The 17,922-nt window shown below is 39.4% G+C and overlaps 1 protein-coding gene across 7 annotated transcripts in view; it reads left to right on the top strand.

Moving 5' to 3' along the window:
* Positions 1–17,335, top strand: part of timeless (timeless circadian clock) — a 123,131-nt gene extending 105,796 nt beyond the window's left edge. For 6 of the 7 annotated variants that reach the window (XM_056734443.1, XM_056734439.1, XM_056734444.1 and 3 more), the window contains 8 exons: positions 7,419–7,567; positions 7,674–7,878; positions 7,955–8,023; positions 8,442–8,560; positions 8,673–8,904; positions 9,032–9,074; positions 15,246–15,322; positions 16,847–17,335. In XM_056734443.1, coding sequence (XP_056590421.1) covers positions 7,419–7,567; positions 7,674–7,878; positions 7,955–8,023; positions 8,442–8,560; positions 8,673–8,904; positions 9,032–9,074; positions 15,246–15,322; positions 16,847–16,956 — 1,004 coding nt within the window. In that variant the 3' untranslated portion in view covers positions 16,957–17,335. Of the gene's footprint in view, positions 1–7,418; positions 7,568–7,673; positions 7,879–7,954; positions 8,024–8,194; positions 8,407–8,441; positions 8,561–8,672; positions 8,905–9,031; positions 9,075–15,245; positions 15,323–16,846 lie in introns of those variants that run through there. The other variant, XM_056734445.1, reaches the window with a different exon arrangement.
* Positions 17,336–17,922: the final 587 nt, after the last annotated feature.

Here is a 17,922-nt window from a genome sequence, read left to right as displayed (position 1 = left end):
TCTTACTAAAGTTTTTAATCAAATAACTTTCCTAACAAAAGGAAACAAAATTGAAGACAATACTCTTACCTCTCTCCCTAACCAAGGAATAAACTGGTGAAAATAAATAGTTAAAATAAAATGTCAAGCATCTCCCTACATGAGCTCTCAAAGCTTGACTCACACATTTTAACAGTCACATCGTTGTAACCACTCTGTAGGTTTCACACTTCACATACTGCACAATAGCAAATAACACAACAACGCTCTGGAATAGCGGTCAAGGGATCTCTCTTGAGCTGTTTCTCGCTGTGGCTTTTAATCTCAGTAAAACGCTGTATAGCAAGTAAGCCGCGCTGCCTCTAATTGGAACCAGCTGCAGATGATTTTTAGCACTGCTTGGCAGAGAGAGAGAGGAAAGAGCGAGAGAAAATAACAACATGGGAACATCCAAAACATACACAATTATGTTGTGGGATGTAACAATTGCATGTGTGTTTAGCGCATTATGGCTCCAGCGCAGCCACTGGAGCTTATCACTGCCACTCTTATGTTTATACTATAGCCCAACTGATTATTCATTTGCTGATTTTATCGGCTGATATGAGCCTGTCGCAGATATATTGGCATCAGCGTTTATGCTACCAATATGCCATGTTATTTTTTTTACAGAACACGTGTGATTGTAATGATATAATGCTTGTAGATTGTGTAATGACTTAGTTTGTCCTTCAGAGTGCGCTTCTTTGTTTGATACGGGGGGACCCAGATCACTGTAGTGTCACCAGCTGATCTCCACACACACGGAAACACACGCTAATCAGACAGGATTACATTTCCCAGCTGAAGTCCTAAAAGGCTGAGGAGCCACTGGCCCAAAGTCTAGTGTCTGCGGGATAAGGACTGAACGCCACTAAATCGGAATCCCTCCTGAAGGCAGTGATACCGCAGCTACGCGGGAAGCTCGATAGGCCACATATAGCCGGAGAGCCTGGCGTGACAAGACGGGGGAGAGGCCCAACAAACACCCTCCCTCTTCCGACACGCACCGCAAGTTTGTAAGAGACCCGATGCCAAATGACTCTTAGACGACCTGATTCTGGGTCTTTCACTTCCTCTGTCCAAAGTCAGTCCAGGAGGGCCTGTGTCCTGCAAAGTTTAGCTTCAACCCTACTCAAACACACCTGAACAGCTAATCAAGGTCTCATAAAGCAGACTAGAAACTTCCAAACAGGTGTGTTGAGCCAATCCAGTCCAATATAACATCAACTCTGTCGTTTAAAACTGTCATATGTCACTCGTGCATGTCTCTTCGGCCTCATCAGTATATGTCAGTACTAGGCTTCATGTTAAGGTCGGTGTCACTGGTGATACATGGTGTTGAACGCCAACCGATTACATCAGTTGTCCAGTTAAAGACCAAACTACAATTGCAAGTCTGAATATGGCTGCAGCATTCAGCGCAAGCGGAACAAGTGTTGCAGCAAAGATCAGCAGCAGGTGTCAGATTTTATTCATCATGTGAGGAGAGTGAAGTGAGACAAGATGATGGCGGAGGCTTTACTGTAAAAGAACATGAAGTAGAATATGCAAGCACTGTCATCAAGAGCCAATTACGTTTTGATTTTCTTTTTGTTCTAATTAAAAAAAACTGTGCTTTGCTATTTATTTAACATAAAATTACTGGTTTTGTTAATATAGATAACTTGTATAATGTAAAGGTTTGGCAATGGGTAAATGAGTAATTGTACCTCATAAAATAGCTATTTTGCATGACACTCGGAGAACGAGGTAATACAGATATGCAATTTTATCGTTATCCCAGCCTTTGTGTTGTGTCCCACAGTGACTTTGAAATGCGCCCTGCCTGCCGTATAACTGAAATATAAGCGGACTGATTGCCTGATGCTACGCATTATTGGTTATGATTTGGTAAATATAGTTTCTTTACATCTTGCCTACATCTTGGATGGCCAGAACGAGAGTTAATTAACAGCAACTCGCTACAATTTCTTTCATTTTTACTGTATTCTAATGTTGCGGTCTTGAATATTCATATGCGGTGTATGTCAGTGATGATCGCCGCAGAGAGATTTTTGCATGTTACGCCTATTTCGCCTAGCATATAAACATATTAACCCATCTTCAGTCGGTTTATTGAAAGGCACATGTGTAATGTGATGTGACAGAAGTGCATCCTTACTGAATTACTGTGAATTTAAATGCTTTCATAAGTCACAGAACGAGCGTTTTGCAGTGAGTGAGAAGGAAATATACTGCAAACTCTTTCCTGATCCCCAAAAACATGTTCTCTTAAAAGCTGAGGTGCATAAGAGGATTAAATGACCAGGCTGTTAAACGTGCCGTCTTCTCATGCTTATCATGGTCAACTTGTCAAGAAACGAGTTGGGCGTATTACGTAATATTCCTGTGCTCGATACACTTCCCCAGCGATTGAAGAGGTTTCGGAAAGTTTATTTTTAGAAACTGTTTTGTAACAGTTTTTAGAAATTTGTTTTTTCTTATTCCAAAATTCTCTGGGAAAAGCACACGGCACACCCACGCAGCAGTAAGGAGAGAAGGAGCAGACGTCACTTTCACTTGTAAGCAGGAGAGAGAGAGCATATGTTTGCGAAGTTCAAGTGTTTGTTTGTTCACTGCATTTGGGTGATGAATGTTATATAAACTGTGGATAGAACGCTGGATTTGGAGATTGTTTTAACCTGATATATGGAGCCGTCCCAGTGCTAAAAGATGTCGGACATGAACCGCATCTGGTGAGTGAAACTGTTGTCTGTGTTTTGTTGACAAGAGGTGTGCATGTGCTTTAGTTCAGAACACCGCAAAGTTAGGGCTGTTGAATATAATAGTTTTTAAGATGCAGTGTGATGAGCAGAGCTTGCACGTTTTTCTCTCTCTCTCTCTCTCTCTCTCTCTCTCTCAAACTTTCAAAAATAACATATTCTGAAATGAGAAAATGCAGATTCCACCCAAAACAAAATGCTCTAAGATAACATCGCATCACCCAGGAATCGAACCCACAACCTGACAGTTTCAAGGCTTGTGCCTTAGCAATTTGCACCACTCATTGACATGTTTTATTGAGGCTGCTGAAGAAGTATTCCAGAGGTGCAAGCATTCATGTGGGCTAATCACAGAAAAGCAAATATAACTAATACAATTCACGTGGAAAACAGATAGCATAAATGTCAATCATCTCAAGATTAAGAGGTTGTATTTAATCTACCACATGTTAAATAAAGACAATTTGGTGTACTGTGAGCAAAAAACGATGTCACAACTACAGTGTTAAATTCTAGGTTCTTTCAGTGATCAGATTAGTCTTCTCGTTTTAGACCAATGTTGTGCGGGGATGCCAACTTTTCACCTTTTGTTGAAATTTGCCTATTTGGATCCAAAATGGGTCATTATAGTTATTAGTGTAGATCCGATGAGTTTTTGAAATGGGGGGGGGTGGGTCTGTGAGACTTTGGACGGGCTCGCTGTGAATTAAATTATGAGAGTAATGTTCAGTTGTTGTGGTAAAGATGTCAAATCACTACCCAGTTTGCGGGATATGTTTTGAATGATGCGCAGATTGAGTGCATATACTCAACTCATGAATCAATATTAGATGTAGTCGAATTACGCAGCAAGTCCACTGCACATTTCTGACTTACTTCAACACAACTGTCACTAAGCAACAGGTAAAGTTGTGCTGGTTTGTTTGCCTTGAAAGGAATGCAACAAACCCAAGAAACATAATATGGGGTAAGTGTGTTAACACACTGTGACAACCGCTATCAGCGCATTTCCTCACCGGCACTTTTCCATCCACATTCAAACAGGCCCAGGTCACGCCCCTACTGAAGAAACCAACATTGGACCCCCCTTCTACTCCCAACAGTTACAGACCTGTCTCTCTCCTCCCATTTATAGCAAAAACACTTGAAAGGGCAGCTTTCAACCAGGTGTCTTCCTACCTATTCCAGAATAAACTACTGGATGACAAGCAGTCTGGCTTCAAAACAAACCACTCCACTGAGACGGCACTGCTATCGGTTACAGAAGCACTGCGGCTAGCAAAGGCGGAATCTAAATCCTCGGTCCTGATTCTGCTAGACCTATCTGCAGCGTTTGACACTGTCAATCACCAGATACTGCTAGCAATCCTGTCATCACTAGGAATCACAGGCTCTACCCTCCGCTGGTTCAAATCCTACCTCTCTGACAGATCCTTTAGGTTGTCATGGAGGGGCTCGCTGTCCACGGCTCACCACATGATCACTGGGGTCCCTCAGGGGTCGGTGCTTGGACCGCTGCTTTTTTCCATCTACACGACATCACTGGGACCCATCATACATGGCTTCTCATATCACTGTTATGCTGACGACACCCAGATTTACATCTAGTTTCACTCAGACGATACCATTGTAGCAGCTCGCATTACAGCCTGCCTGGAGGACATCCCAGCTTGGATGAAAGACCATCACCTCCAGCTGAACCCTGCCAAGACCGAACTACTCGTGTTTCCGGCACACCCTACGATCCAACACGATTTCAACATCCATCTTGGCAATACCACAATCACCCATTCCAAAACAACCAGGAACCTCGGAGTCATATTTGATGAATACCTGTCCTTCAATGATCACATTGCAAAGACAACACGGTCATGCCGATATGCCTTATTCACGATTAGAAAGATCAGACCCTATCTCACGGAGCATGCGGCACAACTCCTTATCCAGGCCCTGGTAATCTCAAGGTTGGACTACTGAAGTGCCCTCCTTGCTGGTCTTCCTGCAAAGGCTATCAAACCACTTCAGCTGGTTCAGAACGCAGCAGCCCTCCTCGTTTTCTAACAGCCCAAAAGGGCTCACCTGACTCCCCTTTTCATCTCTCTTCACTGGCTACCGGTTGCAGCCCGTATCAGATTCAAGTCACTAATGCTTGCCTACAGGACTATCATTGGATCTGCACCGGCTTACTTCCACACTCTCCTGCACTCCTACACCCCATCAAGATCCCTGCGTTCAGCAAACCAGCGGCATCTTGTATTGCCTTCCCATAAGGGCAGTAAATCGCTCTCCTGCTCTTTCTCATTCACAACTCCTTCCTGGTGGAACATTCTTCCTAACTCTGTCCGTTGAACCACATCTCTCACAACATTTAAAAAACTACTTAAAACCCATCTCTTCTGTGAATACTTGACAAACAAATGAAAAAAAAAAAACACTAACCCTTTCTCTCAACAGGTAGTGGTCTAGCTTTTGTTGAAACCAGTAACTCTGTATTGGCACCTAATGTATTATGGCTCCTGTATGAACTATCGCTTATTGCTCCTAAACTCTTTGTAAGTCGCTTTGGATAAAAGCGTCTGCTAAATGTAAATGTAAATTTACTGAAAACCCCTGATGTGTAAAAGGAATCGTACAGGACAACTAGTTGTATGTCACGTCACCCATCACTTGCTGTAACATTAAATGTGCTAATAAAAGCATGGGGCTGATGTCAAACTGCTTCGTAATGTTTTGCACAGCCGATCTGCGCTACAGTATGATGTGATAGTCTTCAAGCGTTCATAGACACCACAATGCAACTCCAGATTTCTTGTAAATCTTGTAGATTTCTTCCAAAACAATCGCTCCGAGACCGACTGAACATAGGTGGTCTCGGCCCCATTGCAAACGAACTCTGGAGCAGACCAACAAACCAGATTGTATCACAATTTATGATGGTGATTGTTTCTTAAGAGCTACATTGCTTATTTCTTTATTAACCACGAACATGCCTGATAGCTCTATGGTGAAGGCGAATTCTGGTGAGCATGTCAATGCTATTTAAAATCAAAGTGTGCCTTTTACTTCTGAAATGTCTCCTAATTGCTTTTCTTTTTCAAGGCAATAATGTTTGAAAATATTGCTTTGTGAATGCCAACTGAACTAAAAGGAACAAAGCAATCGATCCACAGGTGTGAAAACGCCCTTAGAAATAAAAACTGGTTGACCCCCCCTTGGCAGCCCCCCTTGATCAGACCTGCATATCATTGAGGAATTTTAGCCCATTCTTCCTGCTTTAGCTCTGTCATATTCGTTGAAGGTCTCATGTGTATGGCCCTCTTCAAATCAATCTATAGCATCTCTGTTGGGTTAAGGTCTAGGCTCTGACTTGGCCACTCCAAAAGGCTGATTTTGTTTTTCTGAAGCCATTCTCTTGTGGAGTTACTCCGGTGTTTTGGGTCGTTGTCCTGTTGAATCTCCCATCTTCTACACAGTTTTAGCTAACTTACAGACATTCTTGCATTATCCTGAAGGATTGTCTTAAATACTTGGGAATTCCTCTGCCCCTAAATGATTCCAAGATGGCCAGGCCCTGATGCAGCAAAGCAGGCCCAAATCATGATGTTTGGAAATGGAATGGAATACTGTACTTTCCAAAATTTTAAAACTTTAGTTAGTGTGTAATGTTGGTGTTCGAGCATAAATAATATCAGTGAAATGATTATGGCTCAAAGTTCAATGCCAAGCGAGATATTGTCTTCAATAGAATTAGCTTTTCAAGGACTACAGATAGGACTACAGCGCTTCCAGGGTCACTGTTCCGAGTTTTAAATAACCTCCACCCACAGGAATATGCCAAAAAAGGGTGAGGCCTTCCTTAGAGAAGAGTCGCCGCCGCTGGAGTAGTGTTTGGTCACTACGGTTCTTTTTTGTGTTTTATTGATAATGATGCTTGTTTTTGTCTTACATTACTTCTGATGTAAGGTGACCTTGAGTGGTTTGAAAGGCGCATTCTATAAATTGTATTATTATTATTGTAAATTACTTTCACTTACATCACAGTCCTGCAGCTGGTAATAATAATTCAGCTACAAACATTGTAAGAAAACCAACGGTCAAATAACAGCTTCCATGACTTTAACATCGGCTGTGAAAGCTGTTCTGTGTAATATACTGATATTGTGTCTGTGTGTGTGTGTGTGTGTGTGTGTGTGTGTGTGTGTGTGTGTGTGTGTGTGTGCGTGTGTGCGAATACCTCTAAAACACTTCTATGAAACATCTTCAGACACTCGCTCTAAGCGGGGAACCAATCACGACAGACTGGGTCAGCTTTACCAATCAGAGCATTTCGGAAGGAGGGACTTTATATAGACCGGAAAAAAATCTGATCGCTTTGTGAGAAGAGGGACAACGGTGTACAATTGACTTGAATTATGTGGAATAAAAATCATTTTTTGAAACCCAAAAAACTTATAACCTTCGAAGACTGTCAAAGAATGGTACCTTTAATAATACTACGGTTACAGACACTGGGTTATTAACAAAATCATGACTTTCTAACAGTCTGTAGTTTTTGTACATCAAGCAAAGCTAGAAAAATCAAGTCATGAAAATGCAATTGGTCTATCGATTTAAGATTTTGTTTTCTATCCACAGATGTGTTGGGGAACATTTTAAAGCACATTACAGCCAAACGTTCAAGGGCTCGTGTAGTAGACAAGATCCTTAGTATGGGTCTTGTGTCCGACCGAAGGGACCTTTTCAAGAAAAGAAAACGCAATGCTCCGGGGAAGAGTACAGGAATGGTTTGTCAATCAACATATTGAACAATTCAGAGTTGATGTGTCAAAATCAAAACCATGTGGATGAAAAGTCATTATAAATTTAACAAGTTCACTCTCCATCTGTCAGACGGAGGAAGATTTCTTTGGCCTGACAGGAGAGTCTCAGGACTTGGATCTGGATCAAGTTGAGGAAGAGGATAATTCTGTAGAAGAACTGGACAGTGAGGAACCTATTGGTGTCTCATTTAGTAAAGAACAGAAGAGCAGATCTGAAGGCATTCTGGAGAGAAATCTAAATCTGAGAAACATAGCTCAGGCCTTACGACAACAAGGTACTTGAACAGACATGGTTTTACAGTTGGTTGTGACTGAAGGCTGAGATGGTCATTTATAGCTATGTTTTAACAGGTCTGTCAGGCCCTGTCCTGTGGCTACAGAATTCACTTAACAGAACTGCTGATGACCGTGAGGAGGATGGTGAGAATATCCCTGTTTTTCTTTTCTGTATGATGCAAACTTGTCACCTTTCAGCAAAAATTTTGTTTTGGAATCCAAACGGGTATATATTGTGATTTGTCTATAATCTGCGTTTTTAAAAAATGCTAAAAGATTACAGCAGCAGGTGTAAACTGGCTCTTTCGATTACAGCCTCTTTCGTCCACTTGTGATCCGAACGACCAAAACACATTTTAATAACAGGCATAAACAGGGCCTAATAAAGACTGCATGGAGCGGCAGCAGGGGGGAAGAAGAGCTACATGCTACTCGAGAGCCACGGGTTGCCGACCCTTGCTTTAAGAATTCCATCTTGACATGAAACTTGACCAACATTTGTGCTTTGGAATGATAACCCTGATGGATAAAAACGTTGAAAATGTAAGATATATCTCCTCAGGTGTTTCTCATCCTTTGCCACTTGTTCCTCTTACTGAGGAGAATGAGGATGCCATGGAGAATAGGGCTTTCCAAAAACTGCTGCGCAAAGTTGGGATCCGAGCACCAGCAGATGGTCAGGTTGGTTTGGATTTTACACTTTGGTCAATCATTTGGTACAGCGTGGTTAAATGTCCGTTATGGGTCATAGTGCAAATTTGTAATCTTTAATGATCTGTCATAACTTTACCAGGAGTCTTTCTGGCGGATTCCAGCCAGTTTAAGTGTTTTTCATCTGAGGTCTTTAGCAGTGTCTCTTGACCCGTTTGAAGAGACTTCAGCTGATGGGCATACGGATGCTGAAGGCACAAACTCTTTGGCAGCAGAAATCGAGGACAACATGGATAATAAGGATCTAAGAGCTCAAGCGCTGAGAGCTCTGCTGCTGTCACGAAATAGAAAAAAATCTTCTGCACCATCTGAAGGTGAGCAAGGATTTTACTGTTGATGTAGACCATTTTGTAGTTGAAAAATAATTTGTATCGTGCAATGAAATGGCTCTAGTGAGGCTTGCTTTCCATTGAAATGATGATTTGAATTTTTCTTTTCCAGATTGGACATCATGTGAGGGCAGTGTTGAAACTGAGGAACATGAGTAAGTGAACAGTCATCACATTTTCACATGTGCTTAAAGTTTGCGCAGATTCAAACAAAACAAAGTAACTGACACCGATTGGGTTGGCTTGGGAAATGCATCATATTGTAATGCTGTATAAACACTATTATGAAGGCTTGACAACTCTTATTGTATTTAAGATGTATTCAAACAATCCAAAGTTTCACATACATTTTTGATCATAACCTCTGAATAGCAAGTGTTAAAAACAAAATGGTTCCTATGAATCCTTGGGTCATGATGATTCGATTCAGCGCAACCTAGTGGTCTGGAGTTTCGAATTTTGCTTCTGAACGTTTGCCTAAAAATCATAAAGTTTGTCTTTGTTATATTCGGGGTGGGGTGCCATGTCGAATGATATCCAGTGTACAAATGTTGGCCATTTGGGGGCTCGGCCATATTGAAGGGTTATATCGCGAAACTTAGTATGTGTCATCAGGACAGTGCCCCGATAGAGTCTATAAAGTTTCAGGCCAGCGCCAGTCGTGAGAAAATATGTTTACAGACGTATAACTTTGTCTGCGGTTGACAGGTTTTCATGGGAATCAATTACTTGTATTCCTAAATAGTTGATCAATATCTAGTCTTGCAATAGCAGACATGACAGATTATACCTTATGGTTTGCCCAGTATCACGTTTTAGTGCTAAAAATTCAATCGCAATATCTTCACAACTGTTACTCCGATCGAGAACAAATCACAGTAGAAAACCATGAAAATTTTGCTGGTTTATGGAATTTACATGCCAAATGTCCAAATATCTATGGGAAGTGGCCAATTTAAAAAAAAAGAGTTTGGAAGCATCCATTTTGTATGCTTTAGTGCGTATATATGCTTAAAACTTGTAAATGAAAGAGATATTTTCACCATATTTGAGATGATGGTTTATTGGCACGGTGTGAGGACACACACAATTTTTTGGTGGGGCTGTGCCACCTGGTGGCCTTTTAATTACTCAAAACGTTAAATTGGTTCTGATTGACTTCAAAATTGACACTAACAGAGTTTGTGTATTCACACAAAAGTTTGCACGTATCCTCATTGGCAGATCTTGTTTGCCTCATAGAAATATTTATAGCAGCGCCACCTATTGGTCAAAAGTTATAAGCAATTGTATGGTTTAAGCAGTTTTAGCCATTGTTTTGATTTGCTTTCTTTCTTTTATACAAAACTTGGCATGGGTCATCGTGACATCACTCTTTGGGAACATGAAAAATTTAAGGGCCAGTGCCCCCTTGTGGTCAATTAGTTTTACAAAATGTATAAAAATCCTTATAACGTACGAAAATATTACCCATGTCGGTTTGTAGATTTGGTAGATTAACTTAAATTTTCTTTAGCGAACTCCTCCTGCACTGTTTGTCCGATTTGCACAAAATTTGGCATGTAGCATCATTGGCAAATCTTGTTCTTCTCACTAAAGTTTAGTGATGGCGCCACCTTGTGGTCAAGAGTAAAAAAGACTTATATCGTGTTCTGAGTGCTTTTGCATATATGGCCTCATGCCATATATCGTAATTGCTGCTTGCAGCTATATATATTATGTTTGCTTCACAAAATACAATAAAGAATTGTATTTAAACTTAATAGTGGTGTTAGCGAAACAAACAGCATTACTATTGTTATTGTGCAAGCATATTATTATTCTTATTCCACTCTTTTTCCGTTGGGATCAGGTGGGGGGGCCAATTTGATAGGGGGGCAAAAAACACCCAAAAAATCCCTTTGATTTAACATTGCGCCCAACTTTGACGGGTAGTTGCTCCGAGTGAGGATATCGTAGAAACATGCGAGTTTCCACATTTGAAGAGGCTATCAGGCTCTGTAAGAACATCATTCTCCTCACAATGGGGTGTAAGTTGTACCCCTGGGGTGTAAGTGGCACACATGATAGGAAACATGCCCATTTAAGGCATAAAACTATCCAATGTTAAATATCTTCTCACTACAACCACTAAGAGTTAAATGTATAAAATGTTATCTAGTTATTATTCTTTTTCCACATTTTCTCGACGCATAATTCGTCCCGCGCTGCTTGTCGTAGACCCATGAATGAGGGCTCGAATTGAGTGGCTTATTTAGGAGAGGTTGTGCTATGACTTTAATAAGCGATCGGGCAGAGGGTGTTCGATGCGGGGGAAATCATCTGATAAATCCTGCTGACTTAAAAGTGCATGAACTTTGACAATTCATAGCTCAGAGTGTGGATTTTGTAGAAACTTGTAAGATCTCTGTAAAATCATACCTGACAATTAGGTGTAAGTTGAACCCCTATGGCATAAGAGTCATTCCCCATTGACTTATAATTGGTCAGGAAATATGCCCAAATAAGGGAAATATAAAAGGCCCAGGGGATATCTTTGTTGTGCAGTCTCATAGAGACAAGGGGATGGTCTTATTTTACTCAGACCACCAATTAGTCTCTTAGGACTGTCATGAAGCAGTCAAGTCACGCCCATAGCAACTGTTTACAGCAACCTAACGGATCCTGTAGACTTCCTTTATAAAAGGTCCAAAAAATCACCCGAAAAATCCCATTTGCTTTATGTTACACGGAACTTTGACGAGTCGTAGCTTCGAGCGAGGATTTTGTAGAAACATTATTATTATTATTATAAATCAGGGATCTTCAACATTTTTCGGGACAAGGACCCCTTAGATGAGAGATGCATGGAGCAGTGACCCCTTATGCTAAATGTGTAAACTGAGCTATTTTAATAGAAATAACCATTATTGCCACAGCAATATTATGTTGAGACATTACCTTAGCACTATAATGTTTTTTTATTATTAATATAGATTGTTTGATTATTTTAAGGCATTTCCCCATCCATAGATTTGAAATTCCTTTTTCAATATACCTGTTCTAAACCTGAGTTTTTATTAAGGCTTCAATGAGATGACTGAGACTGGTTAATGGCACAAAGACTATTATAGTGAAGGTAGAGGTTGTCTCTGGATGCGAAAGAAATCAGTGCAGATTTTATGCATTCTATTTTAAAAGCTGCCCGTTTTATTAAGTGTAATTCTTTTTTTTTCCTTTGGCTTCTCATTGTGTTGTAGTACAAACCTCTATTTTATAATTCTGAGCTCCATTGTCTCTCTCGTGGATCAGCATTTTAACAGCTGTTACACGAAAATTCACAAGATTTTTTCTGCAGAGCATCATATCAGAGGAGAGCAACATGCACCAAATATTTTTAGGGCAATATGTTTGAGGTGCACGTTTCTTTGACAAAACTATCGTACGTGTTTAAAATCAGAGTTTACAATGGAGAAGTGTTGTGGTGTCAATTGCCTGTCAAATTAGCGCATAGCTTTAACAAAAGTTCAGAAATATATGAGAATGCACTTTATTTACACGCGTACTCTGAACTTATCGGAAGGGAGACGATGATGTAGATCAGGGGTATTCAATTAAAGTTCCATGAGGTCCACCGAGGCTCCCTTGGGGGCCCTCATGCGGACCTCCGGTTGAAGACCAATGTTATAAATGATTTATCCGTGTAAACCATTATTTTTTTCTAAATTAATTTGCACTTGTAATCTTTAATCGAAATTAAGCTCCTCTCACCAACTCTTCACCACATGACGTTAGCAACAAAAAATAAGGTAGGACTTTACTATCCAATGGCCAGGCATTTTTAGCCCTCTCCTCCGGGCCTAACTTTCCACAAACCAATCAAAGCCAAAATAAAGCCAAAATTTCAGAAGCGTTGCAATCGGATAAACGTCACGATGCTATGGTGATTTAAGTGTTTCCCATTGGATTTTGACAGACATGTGGTGCTGGTTATGTCAAAAACTAATTAGCATATTTTTGACGTCATTACGTCGTGTTAATGTTAGCACTTATCTTTTTTTCTTCTACTCTCTTATCTGTCACATTAAACTGTAATTTACAACGGGATTCCACAAGCAGGCACTTTAACCGCTGCTAAAATCCTGATTTATAAACGCAACATCATCTGACAAAATCACAATACATTAAAAAGTATTAAAAAGAACTCGCTTTATACATTAAAAGAACCCGCCTATATGCTGTTTGCCCTTTCTCCACAAAGTGTTGGTGTATTTGGAATGCTTCTTTGATTTTTAATGCAAGTGACCGTTAAATACGAGGGCTCGCACACACACATGGAGCTCATCGGAAGAGAGAGTGCATGCGAAGGCGGAAGAGGAGGACGTGCAGGAGGACACGCTACACTCACACCAGAGCATGTGATGAAAGCAATATTTCGCAAAATGATTTATAATATACTTCTTGAATAAATGTCTCCGTTTAAGAAGTAGCCCAACTAACCATATCACGTGATTGTTATGTTACTGAAACGTAATCTGACGACCAAACTTTCGTTGTGGTAATGTAACCAGTTACGTTGTGACAACTGGAAAGGTGAAATTCCTTTATTTGTTGCCACAACGTAACTTCGTGAAGTTGTCAGTAAGTTTCCACAACGTTGTGACAATGTACCAATCAGGACAGGGTCACAACGTCATGTTTACTTAATGACAACATCACAAAGTTACGAATTTCACTTTTCCAGTTGTCACAACGTTACCAAATTAAGTTGTAGACAACATCAGATAGTTATTAATAAATTCATATATAAATGACAAATGGATACTCAAAATTCAGATAATTTGTTGTACAACAGTACACAATAATATTTTATTATTTTGTTTCAACAACTGTCAAAATAATAAATAATAAAAGCTTCCATAAACGTGGAACAGGTTTATATAAATTAACAGTAATTTCTATAACAGCTATTTAAATACATAGCTATATAATAGTTATAAAACAGCATAAAGACACTGTACATAACAGGCATAATTTAGGCATAAAATAATTTACAGATAAATATAATCAAAAACACTTTGAAATGAGTGTTGCTTAATGTGAAGTTGTTGGTCTTTTGTCATTATTTTGCTGTTTTCAGTCTTCAGTGCATATTCTGGTTGCCATGGTAACTCTGCTCTTAACAGCCACCAGTGCTAAATAATATAAAATTAAAACCAAATAACTACTTAAAGAACATTTTATACATTTCATACTGAATGAAATTTTTGTTAGAGGAAATATTCCTATCTTGTACAAATAGTGTATTCCAAATAAAATCATATTGTGCGATTGCATCACGTGAAACTACTCCCCTGCGAAAACTGTGAATGGTGCTTATGTGTAACCTATCGTTCTGTCTTGAACCAAATTAACAGAAGGCTCCAGCTACGCAAACTGCTATCCAATCACAGTGGTGGGCGTTTACTTCCAAGTGTCTTCAATGAGCGATTGCAGAGCTGGCCTCAAAACCTGGGTAGAAAATGGCCTATTATTTATTGCTTTTGATGTTTTTGGATGTAAACATGTGTAAACCACGCGAACATAAGTAGCCCTCGTATAACAGTATAAAACAATAAACAAGCACAGTTCATGAGACCTTTATTGGTAATGAAATTACGTGCCTGGGATGTGCCAGCTACGTTGCCAGGTGATAAGTCATGAAATTACCAAAAATGGATGTGGCATTTGACGCGCATGCCGTTGTGCTATTATTCAGGCTTCAGGCTCAAGCGTTGTACATGGGACAATAATCCAGCAGCAGAAAAGTAAGTCACCAAGAGGGCTGAGTGAGCAATTTAGCGTATATTGAGCGAGCAGAGTGAAATTTTCAGAAAGGCTGAGAAATATTAATGCTCCGGTTCGCTCACATGGTCTGACTCGTACCAAACAAGTCAAGAAGGAGAGAAGACACATAAGCGCTGTGTATCCACTAGCTTTCGTTCACAGACACAGTCATTAGCACAGATGGATAAAAAAATGTGACCGCAAATATACTTGGGTAGACATAAATATACCTGGGACCAACCAAGTAACTGCATTGTATGGGAAACGCTGGACTTTCAAGAGAAAGCAGCCAAAATCTGCAAAGGCCTTCCGGGCAATTTATCTAACCACTCCTCTCTTAACAGGTAACAGATAGCCAGGAACACTCTTTCACTCACAGACACAAACCCCACAACAATAAACAACAAAACCATGCATCAATCTATGCTCGCCCTAACAAACGTTGAATTGGGGCTTTCCCAAGCCAACATAAAGTGTGTTTTTTACAAATTTTACATTTCTAGTTGTGATTTCTTTTCCAGTGACCGTTTAAGGGTAATGAGCTTAAAGAAGAGAAGCAGAGTGTTGGACAGTGATGATGATGATGATGATAAGAAAGGTAGTACATATTAAATGCTCATCTGGATATTCCATCAAAGAACTAACTACAGTATACAGTTAGGTCCATAAATATTTTGACAGAAGCACATTTATTGTTATTTTAGCTGTGTATCAAAATGTATTCGAGTTTATAATGGATATTGTCTTAAAGTGCGCACTCATCTTTATTTCGAGTGTATTTATATCCAGATCAGCTGAAGGCTTTAGGAATTATAGCTCTTTAATATGAAGCTCCCTCCTTTGTCAAGGGACCAAAAGTAATTAAAACATTTCTTCATAAATGAAGCATGTTAAAGGACTGGAGGTGATTCAACGTGTGTTGGTGTTTTTCTTTATCATGGATAGGATAATGTCATCATCCACCATTTTAATCTTAAACTTTAATGGACGCCCAGGATTTTTTTGTTGCTGAGCTCAGCGGTGTGGTTTTTATCTCAGAATGTACCAAATTGTTGATTTGGCTGCTCTTAATGTTCCTGGCAACTTTCTGATGGATTTTTATTGTGTTTTTGAATTCGAACTATTGTCTGTTTCACTTGCATGGGGATCTCTATGATCCCCATGATGTGGGTTTACAGCAACAGCTTCCTAATGCAAATAAGTACAATCAATTTCAGACCTTTAAAATGCTTAATTTATACCCATGAATAAAACGGCTTTTGATTCAACTGTCCAATTACTTTTGGTCCCTTGAAAAGGCTTCAGGCACAACAAATCCATCAGAAAGATGCCAGAAACATTAACTCTTTCCCTGCCATTGACGAGTTATCTCGTCATTTAAAAAAAAGTTTCCCAGCAAACATGAGTTATCACGGCAATCTGTGTTTTTACTGTTATGCAGCAGGTGCTGCTGTTACACACTTTTGGAAAAAGTACAGAAGCTCTGAACCTTGAAGGTATATGTTTTATCTGTTTTTAATGATTGTTTTAATGATTTTTGATGAAACCTACCCTCATCTAAGGGGTGATAAAAAAACAAATGAAGATAGAATAACACAGTTTCTTTTGATTGAAAGCTGAGACTCTGTTCTTTCATTTGATGAATCGTTTGTCCATAAATGAATTACAGAAAAAGTACTGTGAGCCATCAAAATTGAGTGAAAATGTTAAAAAACGCTGGCGCTGGCTGGCAACTTAAAAAAAAAAAACTATGGTGGGGAAAGAGTTATAAGTCATCAAATCAACATTCTGAGATGAAAATATACACTGGTGAAACCCCTCAGCAAATCTGGATGTGAATACACTCAAAATATAGCTGAGACTGTGCACTTTAAGTGTCTTACTGACATTTTGGTACACAGCTTAAATAACAAAAAATGTGCCTTCGTCCAAATATTTATGGACCTAACCTTATATACATTTACCTTAAAGCATTTTGCCCTAAGGAACTTTTGACCAGTATGTGTTCTCTGGGATCTTTTGAGCTACCAACACAAGCCACAGGAACATATACTGTATATACACTGATTAATATATCTGTATAAATGTATGTATAGTATATATATGTTTCCTGACATTACAGATGAGGACTCCGTATCCAAGATGAACTCTGAAAGTGACGTGGAGTCGGACAGCAAGACACATGCTGCCCCAGCCAAGCGCAGATATAGAAGAGTGTCAAGTGATTACTAGATATGTTTAACACACAAATTTTTTTTTTTTTTTTGTATGGATTCTGTAATGCAACATTTTAAACTACTGTATTGACTTCCTGTATGATGTAGGCAAGGGTATCGTTGTGCTAGTTTTCTGGGTTTCATATGGTTGGATGTGCTTTATTTCAGTTAGTGTTTTGAAAATACCAATATCGTCGTTCTCTTAATCATTTTACATTTAGGATCAACAAACAAAATATTTGTTCCACTTTATTTGTTATTATTAATGGTAATACTTCTTACATGACTCAGTCCTACACAAAAACATCTTGTTATTGATTTGAACTTTAAAGTTTTTTGTTAATACAAAATTACTACATTCTAGTAATAAAGAAAAAGTATTCAAATATTGTGAATTTTGTGTCATTTTACTTTAAAAATCCATAAAAGTAGTGTCTTGATCACTACAGTAACTTCTGTTCCCTGATGGAGGAAACAAGGTATTATGTACATGCGTAGAGAAATCTCCTAGACAAGGGTTCCAGATGCCAATAGTTTAAACTTTATTTGCCCAAGCAAGCAAAGTGAGACACTCGGAGTTCATCTGAAGATTCCTGCCGAATACACATCTGACTCCATCTTTTATACATTGTTCTCAAGTTGTTATCACTGTTAAAACCAATCATGTTTTACCTGACATCACCTTCTACTAATCAGGTTTCATAAGATATCATGTTTTCACTAGCCCGCCCCCTGCGCACGCTAGTTATATTTCCGGCCTACCATATTGGGATTTAATCATAGCGAGCGCCTCTCAAGAACACATACGCATACAATGTGTTCTTTATCTTGACACCTTTCCGGGGCTTTTGGACGATACATGATTTAACATTGTTTTTTATTAAAAATGAGCTCATGGTTTACCGTAATAATGAGCTACCCGCCGTTTTTGGCAGTACGCTTAAATTTAACTTCTCTACAAAAGTGTGTGTGGTGTACGTGC

Source organism: Triplophysa dalaica, chromosome 21 (assembly GCF_015846415.1).
Source record: "Triplophysa dalaica isolate WHDGS20190420 chromosome 21, ASM1584641v1, whole genome shotgun sequence".
Lineage (NCBI taxonomy): Eukaryota > Metazoa > Chordata > Actinopteri > Cypriniformes > Nemacheilidae > Triplophysa > Triplophysa dalaica.
The sequence above is the reverse complement of the archived record's forward strand: the minus strand, read 5'-3'. Positions and strand labels throughout refer to the sequence as shown.